Raw genomic sequence first — 18,933 nt, forward strand, 5'->3', positions numbered from 1 at the left:
CCTCAAGAAACAAGAAACATCTCAAATAAACAACCTAACCTTACACCTAAAGCAATTAGAGAAAGAAGAACAAAAAAATCCCAAAGTTAGCAGAAGGAAGGAAATCATACAGATCAGATCAGAAATAAATGAAAAAGAAATGAAGGAAACAATAGCAAAGATCAATAAAACTAAAAGCTGGTTCTTTGAGAAGATAAATGAAATTGATAAACCATTAGCCAGACTCATCAAGAAAAAAAGGGAGAGGACTCAGACCAATAGAATTAGCAATGAAAAAGGAGAAGCAACAACGGACACTGCAGAAATACAAAGGATCATGAGAGATTACTACAAGCAACTATATGCCAATAAAATGGACAACCTGGAAGAAACGGACAAATTCTTAGAAATGCACAACCTTCCGAGACTGAACCAGGAAGAAATAGAAAATATGAACAGACCAATCACAAGCACTGAAATAGAAACTGTGATTAAAAATCTTCTAACAAACAAAAGCCCAGGACCAGATGGCTTCACAGGCAAATTCTGTCAAACATTTAGAGAAGAGGTAACACCTATCCTTCTCAAACTCTTCCAAAATATAGCAGAGGGGGGAACACTCCCAAACTCATTCTACGAGGTCACCATCACCCTTATACCAAAACCAGACAAAAATGTCACAAAGAAAGAAAACTACAGGCCAATATCACTGATGAACATAGATGCAAAAATCCTCAACAAAATACTAGCAAAAAGAATCCAACAGCACATTAAAAGGATCATACACCATGATCAAGTGGGGTTTATTCCAGGAATGCAAGGATTCTTCAATATATGCAAATCAATCAACGTGATACACCATATTAACAGATTGAAGGAGAAAAACCATATGATCATCTCAGTAGATGCAGAGAAAGCTTTCGACAAAATTCAACACCCATTTATGATAAAAGCCCTGCAGAAAGTAGGCATAGAGGGAACTTTCCTCAACATAATAAAGGCCATATATGACAAACCCACAGCCAACATCATCCTCAATGGTGAAACACTGAAACCATTTCCACTAAGATCAGGAACAAGACAAGGTTGCCCACTCTCACCACTATTAATCAACATAGTTTTGGAAGTTTTAGCCACAGCAATCAGAGAAGAAAAAGAAATAAAAGGAATCCAAATCAGAAAAAAAGAAGTAAAGCTGTCACTGTTTGCAGATGACATGATACTATACATAGAGAATCCTAAAGATGCTACCAGAAAACTACTAGAGCTAATCAATGAATTTGGTAAAATAGCAGGATACAAAATTAATGCACAGAAATCTCTTGCATTCCTATACACTAATGATGAAAAATCTGAAAGTGAAATTAAGAAAACACTCCCATTTACCACTGCAACAAAAAGAATAAAATATCTAGGAATAAACCTACCTAAGGAGACAAAAGACCTGTACGCAGAAAATTATAGGACACTGATGAAAGAAATTAAAGATGATACAAATAGGTGGAGAGATATACCATGTTCTTGGATTGGAAGAATCAACATTGTGAAAATGACTATACTACCCAAAGCAATCTACAGATTCAATGCAATCCCTATCAAACTACCACTGGCATTTCTTACAGAACTAGAACAAAAAATTTCACAATTTGTATGGAAACACAAAAGACCCCAAATAGCCAAAGCAATCTTGAGAACGAAAAACAGAGCTGGAGGAATCAGGCTCCTTACCTTCAGACTATACTACAAAGCTACAGTAATCAAGACAGTATGGTACTGGCACAAAAACAGAAATATAGATCAATGGAACAGGATAGAAAGCCCAGAGATAAACCCACGCACGTATGGTCACCTTATCTTTGATAAAGGAGGCAAGAATATACAGTGGAGAAAAGACAGCATCTCCAATAAGTGGTGCTGGGAAAACTGGACAGCTACATGTAAAAGAATGAAATTAGAACACTCCCTAACACCATATACAAAAATAAACTCAAAATGGATTAAAGACCTAAATGTAAGGTCAGACACTCTCAAACTCTTAGAGGAAAACATAGGCAGAACACTCTATGACATAAATCACAGCAAGATCCTTTTTGAACCACCTCCTAGAGAAATGGAACTAAAAACAAAAATATACAAATGGGACCTAATGAAACTTAAAAGCTTTTGCACAGCAAAGGAAACCATAAACAAGACGAAAAGACCACCCTCAGATGGGAGAAAATATTTGCAAACGAATCAACGGACAAAGGATTAATCTCCAAAATTTACAAGCAGTTCATGCAGCTCAATATCAAAAAAACAAACAACCCAATCCAAAAATTGGTAAAAGTCCTAAATAGACATTTCTCCTAAGAAGATATACGGATTGCCAAGAAACACATGAAAGAATGCTCAACATCATTAATCATTAGAGAAATGCAAATCAAAACTACAATGAGATATCATCTCACACCAGTCAGAATTGCCATCAACAAAAAATCTACAAACAATAAATGCTGGAGAGGGTGTGGAGAAAAGGGAACCCTCTTGCACTGTTGGTGGGAATGTAAATTGATACCACCACTATGGAGAACAGTATGGAGGTTCCTTAACAAGCTAAAAATAGAGCTACCATATGATCCAGCAATCCCACTACTGGGCATATACCCTGAGAAAACCATAATTCAAAAAGAGTCATGTACCAAAATGTTCATTGCAGCTCTAATTACAATAGCCAGGACATGGAAGCAACCTAAGGGTCCATCGACAGATGAATGGATAAAGAAGATGTGGCACATATATACAATGGAATACTACTCAGCCCTAAAAAGAAACGAAACTGAGTTATTTGTAGTGAGGTGGATGGACCTAGAGACTGTCATACAGAGTGAAGTAAGTCAGAAAGAGAAAAACAAATACCGTATGCTGACACACATATATGGAATAAAAAAAAAAAAAGTTCTGAAGAACCTAGGGGCAAGATGGGAATAAAGACACAGACCTACTAGAGAATGGACTTGAGGATACAGGGAGGGGGAAGGGTAAGCTGGAACAAAGTGAGAGAGTGGCATGGACATATATACACTACCAAAGGTAAAATAGATAGCTAATGGGAAGCAGCCGCATAGCACAGGGAGATCAGCTCGGTGCTTTGTGACCACCTAGAGGGGTGGGATAGGGAGGGTGGGAGGGAGGGAGATGCAAGAGGGAAGAGATATGGGGACATATGTATATGTATAACTGATTCACTTTGTTATAAAGCAGAGACTAACACACCATTGTGAAGCAATTATACTCCAATACAGATGTTAAAAAAAAATCTGGGGACAATTAAAAAATGGGCAGAAAATCTGAACAGACATTTTTCCAAAGAAGACATACAGCTGGCCAACAGGCACATGAAAAGATCCTCAACATCACTAATCATCAGGGAAAAGAAAATCAAATCCACAATGAGATATCACCCTTATACCTGTCAGAATGGCAATTATCAAAAAGAGAACAAATAACAAATGCTGGTGAAGATGTGGAGAAAAGGGAACCCTCACACACTGTTGGTGGGAATGTAAATTGGAACAGCCACTATGGAAAACAGTATGGAGGTTCTTCAAAAAACTGAAAATGGAACTACCATACAACCCAGCAATTCCACTCCTGGGTATTTATGCAAAGAAAATAAAAACACTAATTAGAAAAGATATATGAACCCCTATGTTCATTGCAGTATTATCTACAATAGCCAATATATGGAAGCAGCCTAAGTGCCCATCAATAGATAAATGGATGGACAAGATGTGGTACACACACACACACACACACACACACACACACACACACACACAAAAACCTGATCTCATCACTTTATAAGGAGGCAGTGAAGCACGGGGTAAAGTACAGGGACTTTGGAGGCAGGCGTACCTGAAATTCAGCCTTGACGTTGTCACTTACTATAATGTGGAGTTTGCTAGCTGATTCTCAAGTTTTTTCTACTATAAAATGAGGATTAATTAAAATAAGATATAATTAGTGCTGGTACAGATTGGACAATAAATAAACATTAGTTGTGATTTCTGTTTTCTCTCCCTCTCCCTGTGGTTTCACTTCACTTGTGAAAGAAATACTGTAAAGACTTGGCCAGTGTCCCAGCTGGAAGCCAAACTGGCCCTGCAGAAACCTGGAGAGAGGAGAAGATCTCATTCACAGTTTATAATCCGTCTTAATGGTTTCTGCTTCTCCCTGTCAGGAGGGTCTTTCCATTTAACACAGGTTTTCCCCCTGATATTAAAGTCCCACTTTCTCTTAATCTTGCTCCTCAAAACACTGCAAAAAATATGGACCTCAGCTCTGTATCACAACCTCTGAAAGAGAATCATCCTAGAGTCACTTCTAAGCTTCCTTTTCTCCAGGGAATAAGAAAGAAAAATGTTAGATAACTAGAAAATGCCAACATGCACAAACATGAAGAGGAAGGTTGAAAAAGAAAGAAATGAAAAAAAGTACTCCTAGAGATAGGATTGTCTCCTTCTCTGCAGCAATGGGTGACAGGCCTTTGTCACTGTCATGAGCATGAAAGAAAGCTCAAAATCATTAATCATTAGAGAAATGCAAATCAAAACTACAATGAGATATCATCTCACACCAGTCAGAATGGTCATCAACAAAAAATCTACAAACAATAAATGCTGGAGAGGGTGTGGAGAAAAGGGAACTGTTAACCAGAAGGGCCCAGTCAGACACACCCAAGCCATCTGCCCCTCAGCCAGAGCTGGGAGGGCCGGTGGGCAGTCTCTGAGAGCCTGATGGAAACTTGAAGGGGAGATCTAGAGAACAGACTAGCTGGAGAGAGTTGGAAAAGCAGAGACAGTTAGGTGTCTAGAGAGGGAGAAAGGAGCAAGGTGGAGGTTAATGGAGTCAAGATCTGTGACATCTCCTCCATGGCCACTGTGTGCAGAGTCCTGGTGTGATCTAAACACAGGTGGTCACTGAGGAACCCAGGGATGTTTATCTCTGATGGATGCCAACAGAGTCAGGGTCAGCTTTCACTGGAGAAGTGAACACATTTACTGACCTTCTGCATTGACTTCGGCACACCCTGCTGATGACATTGGCTGTGCTGATCTCAGGCCCAGAGGAGGGATCAATAGGCATAGAGTGAGGGTGCAGTGAGTTCTGCTGCAAACCAGCTGCTCATTTATAGGGTAGGAAGTATGGGCTCCTTGCGCACACACACACACACTCAGGCAGGCATGAGTTTCTACCTGGTTACTGTTGGGAGCCAAGCGTAATAAGGCCAACTATCTCATCTTGAAGTCTTACCATTTTAACTGGACCCCTGGTCTCACAAGGGTATGAGACTATGTCCATGGTAAGTGGCCTGGAAGGTCTAGAATGGTCTCAGGGTTTCCCAGGAAAGTTCTGTTCCAGTTATAAGACGAGCTGATATTTAAGGGGCCCTGGCAAGTGTCATTATCCTGTGTCCTTAGCTTCAAATCTTGGAGCCCTTTAACTCTTGACCACCTATTTTGCAATTTTATTTTGAATTAATTTTCTAGTTAGGGTTTCTTATGACTTAGATATCATTCCTTGTGCCCCCAATTCAATATTTTTTCATATCATTATACTATGTTCAACACAACAATAAATATTGGCTGAACACACAAATGAAGCAGTCACCTTATTAAATGCTGCCGATAGGGTGATAGACAGTCAAAAGTGCTCCCTGGTGGAGCACACATATTTGATAACATGCTCCCCTCCTAACCTCCATCCTCTACCTTTTCATTATCACAATTCTATTCTTCAAATCTCAAATAACCTTCTTCCCCTTAATTCACCCACTGTTCTCCCCAAATCCTGCCTGATACTGAATTAGATTATGCATAACTCCAAGAACTTCTCTCACTCCTTCAATCCTCTGCAGCACCGGTCTCCAACATTTTTGGCACCAGGGACCGGTTTTGTGGAAGACAATTTTTCCATGGACTGGGGTGGGGGATGGTTTTGGGATGACTCAAGCGCATTACATTTATTGTGCACTTTATTTCTATTATTATTACATTGTAATATATAATGAAATAGTTATACAACTCACCATAATGTTGACAGGAGGTGGCGCTCAGGGAGTAATGCAAGTGATGTAGAGCTGCTGTAAATACAGATGGAGCTTTGCTCGCTCGCCCGCCGCTCGCCTCCTGCTGTGCGGCCTGGTTCCTAACAGGCCACGGACCAGTACCGGTCTGTGGCCCGGGTGTTGGGGACCCCTGCTCTGCAGCTCCTCTTACTACTTTTGGAACACTTGGATTCCTATAAAGTTGAAGTTTATGCTGCTTGTACCCTGACTCATTCTAATTGTGTAGGATGGTTTCACCCCCAGCTTCACCCTATAACATATATCTCAAGCACCATCTCCAAGTGTGGGTCTTGGAGAAATCTAATACAATTGGGGTATTTTTGTAACATAAATGAGTTTGGAGGAAAGTGCAATTTTTAAGCATAACGCACAAAAGTTAAGCTTCAGGAAACTGACCTCTGCAGTAAAGATTTTTGATGATCCTTCAGATATCCACTCAGAAACGTCTGAAAAAAAGTGAACTTGTTAAGCTCTTTTAAAGCACCTATTTCTACATCATTCATTGGCATGCTAAGAAGGAAGCTCATTGGTCTCCTCACTTCCTTATCACAACTGGTCCATAGTATTTATTGACACAATTCCAACTCAAACATGATGTGCAATTCAAATGTGGGTGAAAAAATAATTATACCAAAAATGAGCAGTCCAAAAGTGGTATAACTTCAAGAGTCATTAGGACAAAGAGTGTATCTATCGATGTTATGTGTTAAGTCTCTATATATTTCCATTTATTTAGATTTTCCCTAGTGACAGTCCATAAATTTACATGCATCTTTCCATGAAGGATTGCCCTATTTCATTATGGTTATTCCCATGTACTTTACATTTTGGATATTATTTAAAATGGTCTTAAAATTTATTTTTCTATTTTGTTTGCTGGAATATAGAAATGCAATTTGATCTTTGCATATTGATTTTGTATCTAGTAAACTTGTTAAATTCTAATAATTTAAATAAATTATCTCTGCCTTCTTTTAGTTTTTCTATGAAGACAATCACGCCATCCCTAAATACAGTTTTTGTTTTTCATTGCTAGTTCTTATACCATTTATCTACTTCCCTTGCTTTATTGTACTGTCTAGGATTGTCAATACAATCTTGAATAAAAGTAGGGATAATGGTTACCCTAGGTTTGTTTATAATCTGAAAGTAATTTTAATGTTTAACTATTAAGGATGATGCTTGCAGAGATTTGGTATATGATCACTTTAATAGCTTAAGGAAGTACGTATCTATTCCTGGTTGGCTGAGTTTTTTTTTTTTTAATATTATAAACAGGTGTGAATTTTCAGTAAAATCGATGCCTTTCCTGCATCTACTAAGATTATCATGTGGTCTTTCTTCATTTGTCTGTTAATGTAGTGATTTATATTAATTCATTTTCTTATGTTAAATAAACTTTGAATGTACTGGGACAGACTCAATTTTGTTCATGATATAAGGTATTATCTTTTTAACACATTGTAGGAGACAATTCTGTTTAGGAATTTTGCAACTCTGTTCATGAGTGAGATTAGATTATTTTGTCTTTGTCAAGTTTTGGTTTCAAAGTTATTTAAAAAGTTGAGGTCTTCCCTCTTTTTTTTTGTTATATTCACTAGTTTATTTTTTAGATTCCACGTGTAAGTGATATCACAGACTATATATATTTTTCTCTGCCTAACTTATTTCGCTTAGCATAATACCCTTCAAGTCCATCCATGTTGTTGCAAATAGCAAAATTTCATTTTTTTTATGCCTGAGTAGTATTCTACTGTTTTTAAATATACCATATCTTCTTTATTCATTCATCTGTTGATGGACACTTAGGTTGCTTTCATATCTTGGTTATTGTAAATAATGATGCTATAAACATTGAGATGCATCTATCGTTTTGAATTAGTGTTTTCTTTGTCTTTCGGACATATATCCCAGAGTGGAATTGCTGAGTCATTTGGTAGCTCTATTTTCATTTTTTTTTTTTGAGGTCTTTCCATCTTTTCTAGTATACAGGCATACCTCCATAATATTGCGTGTTCCATTCCAGACTACCACAATAAAGCGAATATTGCAATAAAGCAAGTCACACAAATGTTTTGTTTCCCAGTGCATATAAAAGTTATGTTTACACTATTCTGTAGTCTATTAAGCGTGCAATAACATTATGTCTAAAATACAATGTACATATTCAATTAAATAAACTTTATTGCTAAAAAACGCTAACCATCATCGAGTCTTCAGAGAGTCATGGTAGTAACATCAAAGATCACTGATCACAGATCACCATAACAAATATAATACTAACTAAATATTGCAAGGATTACCATAATGTGACACAGAGACACAAAGTAAGCAAATGCTATTGGAAAAAATGTGCAGATAGACTTGCTCAATGCAGAGTTACCACAAACTTTCAATTTATAAAAATCGCAATATCAATTGGGAGATTGGGATTGATATATATACACTACTATACATAAAATAGATAGCTAATGAGAACCTACTGTATAGTACAGGAAACTCTACTCAGTGCTCTGTGGTGACCTAGATGGGAAGGGAATCTAAAAAAGAGTGGATACCAGGCACCCTAGAGCCTGTGATCTGCAAGAGAAAGCCACTGCAATGAGAAGCCTGTGCACTGCAACGAAGAGTAGCCCCTGCTCACCACAACTAGAGAAAGCCCGCACGCAGCAACGAAGACCCAACCTAGCCAAAAATAAATAAAATTAATTAATTAAAAAAATTTTTTTGTGCTACACTGGTATGATTAGATAAATATTTAAAGTGGATCTTATAAAATGTGATGGCTATATTTTCTTTCTTATAAGCTTGTTTTATTCCTACATTAAAAACAGCCTTCTTTAAAAAGAAAAAAAGAGTGGATATATGTGTATGTATAACTGTTTCACTTTGCTGTACAGCTGAAACTAACACAACACTGTAAAGCAACTATACTCCAATAAAAATTAATTAAAAATCGCAGTATCTGTGAAGCACAATAAAACAAGGAATACCTCCATCTAAAATTAGAATTTTTTGTTGTTGTTGGCAGTATTTGCCTTAAAAGCATATGTCTGGCTCTTTATAGAGAAAAAATTTTAACTACTGATTTAAATTCGTGCCTATAGGTGTGTTCAAGTTTTCTATTTTTTCCTCTGTCAGTTTTGGAAAATAATATTTTTCTAGTGATTTTCCATTCATCTAAGCTAGCAGATTTAATGTCATAAATTTTTCCATAGTATTCTCTTAGAATTTTAAAGACTTGTATTAGTTTTCTATTGCTGTGTAACAAACTACCACAAGTTCAGTGGCTTAAAGTAAAACAAACTTATTATCCTTACAATTTCCTTGGGTCAGGAGCCTGGGTATGATTAGCTGGGTCTTCTGCTCAGGACCTCACCAGGCTGAAATCAAGGTGTCAACCAGGCTATGATTCTCATCTGTGGTTCAGGGTCCTCTTCCATGCTCACTGGTTATTAGAAAAATCCATTTCTTTGAAGTTGTACTACTGAGGTACCTGTCTACTTACTAGCCATAAGCCAGGTACTGCTCTCAGCTCCTAGAGGCTGCCCACGGTTCCTTGACACATGGCCCCATAGGTGGTTCACAGCATGAATGTTTGCTCTCTGCCCCACCATCTGGAGCATTTGTTTTGACTTCCAACTATCTCTAGTCTGCTATGATGTAGTTTTATATGAGATAAACTTTATACCTTGACTTTCATTGTTGAGAAGAGAGCTTTCAGTCTAATTGTGATTCCTTTGAAAAGAACCTCTCTTTTTATTTAGGTGGCTATTGTTCTTTTTTCTTTGTCTTTCATTTTCAGAAGTTTTAATGGTGTGACCAGGTGTGTTTTTCTTTTTATAAATAATATATTTTGGGGGTACTTAGGACCTCTGTGATCTGTGGACTGATGTCGTTTTTTATTTTTTTTTTTTGACTTTGGAAAATTCTTGGCTATTTTCTCTTCAAATTATTGTTATTGCTGTAACATTCTTTCTTTCATCTTCTTTATGACATATCTCCCACTTTACCAGTTCTGTAAACACACATTGAATGTTCCTGTATCTTGGCCCAGAAAGTCTTCACAGAATTTTTAGTGCTTTAATGCCTTCAAGAAGATCTTTTTAAATAAGTGTCCAGCTTTTGATTGTTCTTAGTGAGATAGTTGTTCCAAATTACCTAGTCCATCTGTATTAGAAGCAGAGGACAATTTTATAATTCAGTCTGCAACATCTGTAATCATGTGCTCCTTTCATTCTTAGTATAGTTTAAGTTTGTTTATTTTTGGTCAGTCACAAATTATCAATCCCTTCTAACTCTATTAATTTAATCAAGCTTTGGATTGGTTGAACAAATCATATGCATTTTCTCCTGCTTTCCTGTGTAATCTATTAATCTGTGATTAAATTGGTAGTTTATTACATTTTAACTTTTTTTTCTAATAAAAGAAAGTGCTGCTCTAGCTACATCCTACAAAATTGTATGTAGATCCATCACTATTTTGGGGTTTGTGAAATTTTCTATTTTTTATCATAATTGGCTCTTTTGTTAAAAACCAGACACAAGGTATCAGGTAAAAGGAACTGAGGTAAATAGGCCTTTAGTGAGGGGTTTATGTTGATCTTGTTAGGTGTTAGGTGGTGTTTAATGTTTGCTGTAGCTGTGGTGTCAGCGGCTAATATTTCCTCTGCTGTCCTTGTTTTTGTCTCCCCTGTTGTCTTTTCATTTCCTTAGAGACGCCTTCCTAAATAGGGACTGAGGGTCACAGGTCTTTCAGCTGTAATCCTTGAAATCCTCCAGCCCTACTGAGGTGGTGGTAAGGTGTGGGGGGATTCTATGGTCCTATGATTAGGTCTCAGTCTTCTAGTGAGCCTGTGTCCTTGGGCTGTGACTTTCACAATTGCTTCTCAGATTTTCTTTTTCTTGGATCCTTCCCCAGGTTGGTTAGGTTCTCATATGATAGATTTCCATGAAGATAGTCTGTTAAGGAGAACAGAGCTCTCTGGGCTTATTTCAGAATGGTTATTTTCTTTTCCCACTGCTGAAGTATAAGAGGATTTTTTTTTCTGATCTTTATCATGAGAATCTGGTGGGGATGCTGGAGATAAAACTCACGGAACTATGAAGACTTCCCTAAGGGTGAGCCTCCAGGAGTTTTTTTCTATGAAGCTAGTCCATGCTCAGTCTTCGGTACCTACTCAATTTTCCTTTAAGTGTTCTGACCAGGCTCTAGCTGCAGCTTCTGTTCCTAAGGAAGCTGTGATTCTCTGTGTTCACCCGTCTTCCAGTTTTTGGGGTGGTGGTTTGCCCTGTGACTTCAATTTTCTGATGGATCTAAGAAGTGTTGTTGATTTTCAGTTTGTTCATTTTTTTTTTTTTTCTTTTTCACTGATGAGGGTGGAAGTGACAAGTTCCAAGCCCTATACTCTTTCCAGGTTAGACTAGACTTATAATTCATTCTTTGCTTTGCAGGTAAAATAGAATTATGTTTCTTAATTTCCAAACATATGTGTTTCTTTCCAGTTATCTTTTTGATACTGATTTCTAAGTGAACCGCATTATGACTGTAATAGAGCACTGCAGTGCACAGCACTTAGCACTCGGCCATTGCTGTGCACCATTACCCCTCACCCCATTACCAGGCAATGGTTACCGGGTGGGACGGTTAGAGCAGCGTTGGTCTAACCATTGGTAGGCGCTGCAGTGGGCCCCTCCCCCAAGCGAGCGACTGTCAAGGAGCGACCATTAGAGGGGCACTGAGCCAACGGTTGGTGGGGTGGTTGTCGTCAGGTGGAGAGTGAGGTAAGAGGCAGATCCCCGTCTTCTCCCCGGGGCCCTTCAGCTCACCCAGCCTTGGGCTGGCGGGTGAGCTGGGGGGCCCAGGGAACAGGCTGAGGGTGTGTCCTGCAGGGCCCCAGAGCCCTTGCCAGGACCACCCACTGGCCGGGCCCAGGCCCTGAGAAGGCAGTGAACCTTTCCCCCATCCCTGCCTCTGCAACCTAATGGCCACATCGTTCAGGTGGCCTGAGGAGTGTGAGGGCTAGTTGGGTCCTGGGTTCCTGGCTCCCTCAGCGATGTATGACCTGGCCCTGAGGGAGCCACCAACTGAGATCTGCCTCTTCAGCCAGGCCTGGGCACTGGCAGGAGGACCCAGATTGGGTGCTGGACGAATGCTCTGGGGCAGGGTAACGCCCCCGCGCCCACCCCCGCAAGGACCCCCTTCTCTTAGCCAGGCCTGGACCTCAAAGGGTGAAAGTTGTGCCTTGGGACCTCCCCCTTTCTTGTCAGAACAGAGAGTAACATTTGTTTGGTGGAGATTTACAGGAACATCATTACCTGACTTTGACTGACCTCAAGAACAAAGGATCTGACACCAAGACATTTGCAACAACTAACAACGCCCCTCCCTCACCTTTCCTATAAAAGGGCTTTGCTGAAAGCTTTCAGGGAGTTTGGGGGTTTTAAGGCATGAGCCACCCATCTCCTTCATGGCCCTGCAATAAACCTTTCTCTGTTCCAAACTCTGGCGTTTTGGTATTGTTTGGCCTCACTGTGCATCGGGCACACGGACTTGCATTTCGGTAACATGATCAGAGATCTTGGTCTGTGGTCTGTGTGATCTTGGTCTGTGTGATTCCATATCTTTGAAATGTTTTAAGATTTGCTTTAGACCAAAATAGACCAACATATGGTCTATTTTGAGAAAATTTCCATTTGTTTTTATACTAGATGCCTGGTACCTATTACTGAGCCAGTTGGTGTGGTGGAAGGAAATAGTTGGCATACTTAAGTAGGGCCAATGAGGGGATGTGGACAAGATTAAGGGGAGTCAAAGAAGGGTGGTAAAACATCCTGGGCTCTCAAGAGGGGGAGCAGGTATTACCTTCCGGGGACAGGGAAGGGAGCTGTAAAACAAGGCCACTTGACAGGGGCTCTGGAACATCAGGGAAGGAGACAGGAAAGTAAACACACTCACTCACTCTCTTCCTGCCTTCCTCTATCCTACTAAGACACTCTTATTAGTTGAACCCAACCAGAGCCTAGAAGGTAATGAAGGTAATGAGGCAGTCAACAAAGGTTTTTCTACCAGGACCCAGACCAGGGGGAGAAGGTGTATATTTAGTTCTAGAGGGGCAAAAAAAAAAAATCCAGCATACATGAAAGGTAGAGCAGACCCTTCAGGATGGGTGGAGCATACGGGTGGGGAAATATAAGCATTGATAAAAGAAGGAGATTGGTAAAGGGGATGAGAAAAGTGTCGAAATTCTAGGGAGTATTTCCATAAGAGGTTACATGGCTTCCACAGGTTGCACTAAATGGCATTTGTAAGAGCCCCACTGCAAACAAGCAGAGGTGATGAAGGGTAAGACTGAGCTAGGCAAGAATGTGAGATTGGTGGGAACAAGGAAAGGATGGATGTTGGGTGGATGAAGTTTGGTTGGAAGTAACAGAGGAAAAGGGCAGAATTTAAGTAGGAGTCCACACTAGCGATAGACAGAAGGGCATGATTGAATAGGAAATTCCTATAACTTGAAAAAACTTGGGGGGATGGATAGGGGTAAGCTCAAATAGAGACAAACACAGAGGTTTTAGGGAAGGTTTTATTACAAGTACTTACATAGCCTATTGCCATGGCAGTGCCAGCAGAAATCCTGCCCACAGTCCAGCAGTAAATGACTTTGCAGATAGAATTCTGTGTTCTAAATTCTCCTTGGTTTCCTCCTCTCTCTTCACTCCCCAGATCAATAACTCTCGTCTTTATGATTCTGCCCTTTTAATACCTCATCTCTAGATCGGGAATACTCAACCTTGGCGTTATTGACATCTTGGGCCACACAATTCTTTATTTTAGGGGCTGTCCTGTGTATTGTAGAATGTTCAGCAGCATCTTTGGCCTCTACCTACTAGATGCCAGCAGCATACTTTCTCCAGTAGTGACAAGCAAAAAATGTCTTCAGATATTGCTAAATACCCCTGGGGGGAAAATCATCCCCACTTAGAACCCCTGCTCTAGACATTTGGTAATGGAATAGTGGTGCAGAAGAAAGAAGGTAGAGGTGGGAGTAGAGTCTCAGGAAATATAGTATATTATAGGTAAAGCAAGAGATAGGAAGGAATCTTCATGAAAAAAAAAAGGATACATTTAAACTGTACAAACTGCACCCAGGCTGGTGACAAAATTTACAAGTAGAAGCAAATAAATGTGCAAATAGGTCAAAGTGCACTTTTTATATTCTTGTACAATGCAGATGTCACTCAAACCTTCCCTGACCCTAGGAGATTTTGACCTATAGCTCCCACCCCCAGTTTACAACCTGGGGAAGTGGGTGCTCTCCTCAGACTTTGTTCTTGCTTCTGCCCTTCCTACTCCCCATCAATAATCCACATGTATTTGGCATACAGCTCCTCCTCTTGCTACCTCTGAGAAGTAATCCTATTAATCAGTTCTTATATGGGGGTACAAATTTCATGGGGAATTTTGAGGCCACCATACAGGGATGGTGTCACACACCTTATGGCATATTTCTCCCACTCATTGCCTTTTTCCCATCTTCCACACATCCCTTTGTTTCCCTCATGGCTATCAGTCTGCTCCTTTCCCAATCCTAAGTCTCCTACCAATTGACTTTGCCCTGGAAAGAACTGCTCTGGGAAGAATGGACTGGTCATCCTCTTCACTGACTTTCTCTAGAGGACCATACTACCTTTCCCCAAATTTTGGAATACACTTCTCCATTTCATTACACTTGCCCCTCCAATCATGAAAATGTATAACTAAGAGAAGTTTGAAAGTATCAATCTACAGTGGAAGTGAAATCAGATAGATGAGCATTATTAGACATCAACAGGATCTTCCAGTATCTTCTGATACTAGTAGAAAGGAAGCCATGAGTATGCTTTCCTGGAGACTGTCAGTTAGTGAATCTCCTACCTGTGTGAGCTGAGGGAGGGGAAGTCAGGGGAAGTAGCTGCCCCGCCAGGAGTCTTCCCACTAGACAGACTCTGCCTGGAAAAGGCTGCTCCTCCCAAGGGCCCTCACCACGGCCCCTTTCATTTCTTTATTTCGAAAACTGTAGATGATGGGGTTGCACATGGGGGCGATGATGGTGTAGAGGAGAGAGAAAGGCTTGTCTTTGTCAGGACCGTGTGTGCTGCGGGGGTTCATGTAAGAGAACATGGCTGAGGTGTAGAGAAAAATGACCACAGTCAGATGGGAGGCACAAGTAGAGCAGGTCTTCCTCCAACCAGAGGAGGAGGATCTGCCCAGGATGGAGGCCAGGATGCGGGCATAAGAGATGACAATGAGCACCATGGGGCTGAGCAGCACCACGATGGCATCGGCAAAGATGACTCTCAGACTAAACTGGGGGTCTCCACAAGAGAGGGTGATCACTATGGGGGCCTCACAGAAGAAGTTTTCTATGTGGTTGTCTCTGCAGAAGGGATTCCGGAATGACATATACTCAAGAAAGATGCCGTTGATCAGCCCGAAGAACCAGGCAGTACTCACCAGCCTCACACAGACCTGCTGGCTCATGATCTGGGCATAGCTAAGTGGGTGGCAGATAGCAACATAACGGTCATAGGCCATGAAAGCCAAGAGGATGCACTGAGCCACACCCACACAGAAGACCAAGTACATCTGGGTCACGCAAGAGACAAAGGAGACAATATGGTTCTTCACCATCAGGTGGATCAGCATCTGTGGGATGGTGGTGGTGATGAAGCAGACATCCAGGAAGGACAGGTGGCCAAGGAAGAAGTACATAGGGCTGTTGAGCCTGGGGTCTGTCCAGGTGATGAAGATGATGAGGCCATTCATGGCCATGGCAAGGCTGTAGAGGGCTAGGAAGAGGGCAAAGAGCAATGCCCGAGTGGAAGGGGAGCTCTGCTCAAAGCCCACGAGGATAAACTCTGTCACTATGCTCTCATTCCTTGTGTCTACCATCTGGGGCCTGCTTGAGAAAAGAGGACAGATAAAGCACAGATAAGATCGTTGTGTATAGGTTTTACCCACTTGTATAAAAATAGATTAAGGGAAAATGCATGAAAAAGATGGGAATTTCAGTAAACTCTATGCGAGTCAGCAGTGTCGTGGGCACTGAAAATCTAATACTATTGTAGGCAGCAATAATGGAACCATATATGAAACAAGGGAGACTCTATTGTTCTTTGTGAGAATCAGGCTGTACCTGAAATACTGTATCCTGTTCTGACCTCTATTTTAAATGATTATCCACCAAAGGGATTATGTTCAGAGACAAAAAAGATGGTGAATGATCTAGGAACCACGTGACAAACTTTTAAAGGAAACTTTAAAGGGAAGACTTAGGGAAACTCTGAGAGGTCCCTTTAAATGTAGATAGGTTTTTCATGTAGAAGAGAGAATTTACTTTTTCTGTGTAACCTCAATGAGTAGGACTCAAGCCAAAGAGTAGAAATATTAGAGAAGAAAACGACTGTTATTTCTAATTACAATTTTTTTTGTTCTTTTAACTATAAAACTAATGCTTGCTCATTGTAGAACATCTGGAAAATACCAAAAAGCAAAAGCAAAATAAATAAATAAAAAGAATCAACCAGAGGGAAACCACATCTATATTTTAGTTCATGTCTTTTCAGTAGTTTCTTTTTTTCTATGTTTATATATCAAAATCTTTTAAGACCAACACAAAGCCTGAGTAGAACCTTCCATAGCAACTTAAGTGAGGGGGAAAAGTATATTTTCAAGAAGAAATGCAGTATTTACAGTTGATTCCAGGTTGGGGGATGCAATACAAGTTGAATAGGGAGAAACTAAAAAAGGATAAGAATTCATTCTTCATTTGAATGGGGGAACTGGGAACAATTGCACTCCGCTCCACTTTACAGTCAAAAATGTTTTATTCATTTAATAAATGAAAGCCTACTGTATTCAGACATTGAGCTAGGTGCCAAGGATATTCAATCATGCATGAGAACTTCCTCACTGACCTCATGGAGATTATACTATATCTTAAGACATTAGATCAGGGGGTAAGAGTATAGATAATCCATATAAAATATGGATAATATTAACCAAAAAGCACACATTTATAAGTAGATATATTTCAAACTTCATTGCCTCCATACAGGGAATATACCTTTTTGAAGGGTCATGGAACACTTGCAACATATTATTGGTATATTAGAGTATAAAAAAATCTTAAACGAATTCCAAAGATCCAAAACAGTTCAGACCATATTCACTACACTAAAACTAGGTACTGAAATCCTTAAATTTCCATATAGAGGCGATTTTTTAAAATTCTATTTATTTTCTCCCCTTGATGAGAGAAAAAGAGCACAGGTATCAGCTTGTGTATGAGGATTTCCTTAGGAATATTGTTTATCATCACATTGCACACTTTAAATATCATACACTTTTTTCAATTATACCTCAATGAAGATGAAAAAAACCCTGTCAAATCCAAGTGGGAAAAAAAAGGAATGTTGTTTGTTTATTATTTTTTTACTTCAAGAAAAGAAGTAAACTCTTACTGAATATTTAAATTAAAAAGAATTATTTTTTTGGCTGCGTTGGGTCTTCGTTGCTGCGCATGGGCTTTTCTCTAGCTGTGGTGAGTGGGGGCTACTCTTCACTGCCCTTCATGGGCTTCTCATTGCGGTGGCTTATCTTGTTGCGGAGCACGGGCTCTAGGCACGCGGGCTTCAGTAGTTGCAGCACACAGGCTAAGTAGTTGTGGCGCGCAAGCTCTAGGACATGCGGGCTTCAGTACTTGTAGCGCGGGGGCTCAGTATCTGTGGCTCACGGCTCTAGCGTGCAGGCTCAGCAGCTGTGGCACACAGGCTTAGTTGCTCTGCAGCAAGTGGGATCTTGCCGGACCAGGGATTGAACCCGTGTCCCCTGCATTGGCAGGCAGATTCTTAACCACTGTGCCACCAGGGAAGTCCTGAATATTTAAATTTAGAATGTATTGCTTTGATAAATTGTAGATAACATTCTTTTGATCAGCAGGGCTGCCAGGAGTGTTGTACCATTGTGCACTGTACAAAGGCTCCTGAAGGGAAGAGTGGATGCTGAAGTCCAGCCTTTGCTCAACTTACCATGCTGTGCACCCTGGTGAGGGGCTGTATGAATTCAGAGGAAGTGGTGCCTTTCTTCTAATCCTTCCCTGAGAGGGAGTGACTTTTTTAAATTAACCCAAATGTACCAGATATGTTAGGTAGGAAGATCTGGCCATGTGAATATTTAAATTTCACCACTGAATTTTTTTCGTGCCACTTGTTTTTCTGTTTATTAAACTTATACCAGTTGCTTTTCCTTTTTAAGTGCCTGGTGTTACACATGTTCAATTAAGATCAAGCAGATGTTTTAGAAGGATTGTCTAACTAATTCAGAAGGGATTTTGTGGCAATAAAACTAGACATGATTATGAAAAACACCCCACCTACTTGAAAATTGGAAAAGAAAAAGTCCTCTGAAAACAACTCTTAGATCAAACAGGAAATCAAAACAGTAATTACAGACAATCTAAAAAATGATAATAAAAGGTAGCATATATTAATAAATATATACACAGATATTTGTTATAGGAAAAGTTAATAGCCCGAAATACTTGTATTAAGAAAAAGAAATAGAGATAAATGAAATGAAATAAAATGAAACGAAATGAAATAGCTCAAGAGATTAGAAGCAGATAAACAAAATTAACATAAGGAAGACCAGAAAGGGAATATATGGAAAGATCAAAGGAGAAATTATTGAATACCAAAACAGAAAAAAAGAGTTAATAAATAAAATTCAGGAATTGGTCCTTTGAAAAAAACCAATAAAATAGACAAACTATTATTTATGTAATAACAACAACAAAAATGAGATG

The 18,933-nt window shown here is 39.8% G+C and overlaps 2 protein-coding genes across 2 annotated transcripts in view; both read right to left on the reverse strand.

The window, feature by feature from the left end:
- Nucleotides 1-12,082, reverse strand: part of LOC137775782 (olfactory receptor 10AD1-like) — a 28,086-nt gene extending 16,004 nt beyond the window's left edge. Inside the window, exon 1 of the mRNA XM_068561935.1 lies at nucleotides 11,918-12,082. Within this exon, the coding sequence (XP_068418036.1) occupies nucleotides 11,918-12,082 (165 nt within the window). The remainder of the gene's footprint in view (nucleotides 1-11,917) is intronic.
- Nucleotides 12,083-15,062: 2,980 nt separating this feature from the next.
- LOC137775783 (olfactory receptor 10AD1-like) lies at nucleotides 15,063-16,019 on the reverse strand. The gene has a single exon (XM_068561936.1). The coding sequence runs from the start codon at nucleotides 16,017-16,019 to the stop codon at nucleotides 15,063-15,065; it is 957 nt and encodes a 318-aa protein (XP_068418037.1).
- Between the last annotated feature and the right edge of the window lie 2,914 nt (nucleotides 16,020-18,933).

Source organism: Eschrichtius robustus, chromosome 13, assembly GCF_028021215.1.
Source record: "Eschrichtius robustus isolate mEscRob2 chromosome 13, mEscRob2.pri, whole genome shotgun sequence".
NCBI lineage: Eukaryota > Metazoa > Chordata > Mammalia > Artiodactyla > Eschrichtiidae > Eschrichtius > Eschrichtius robustus.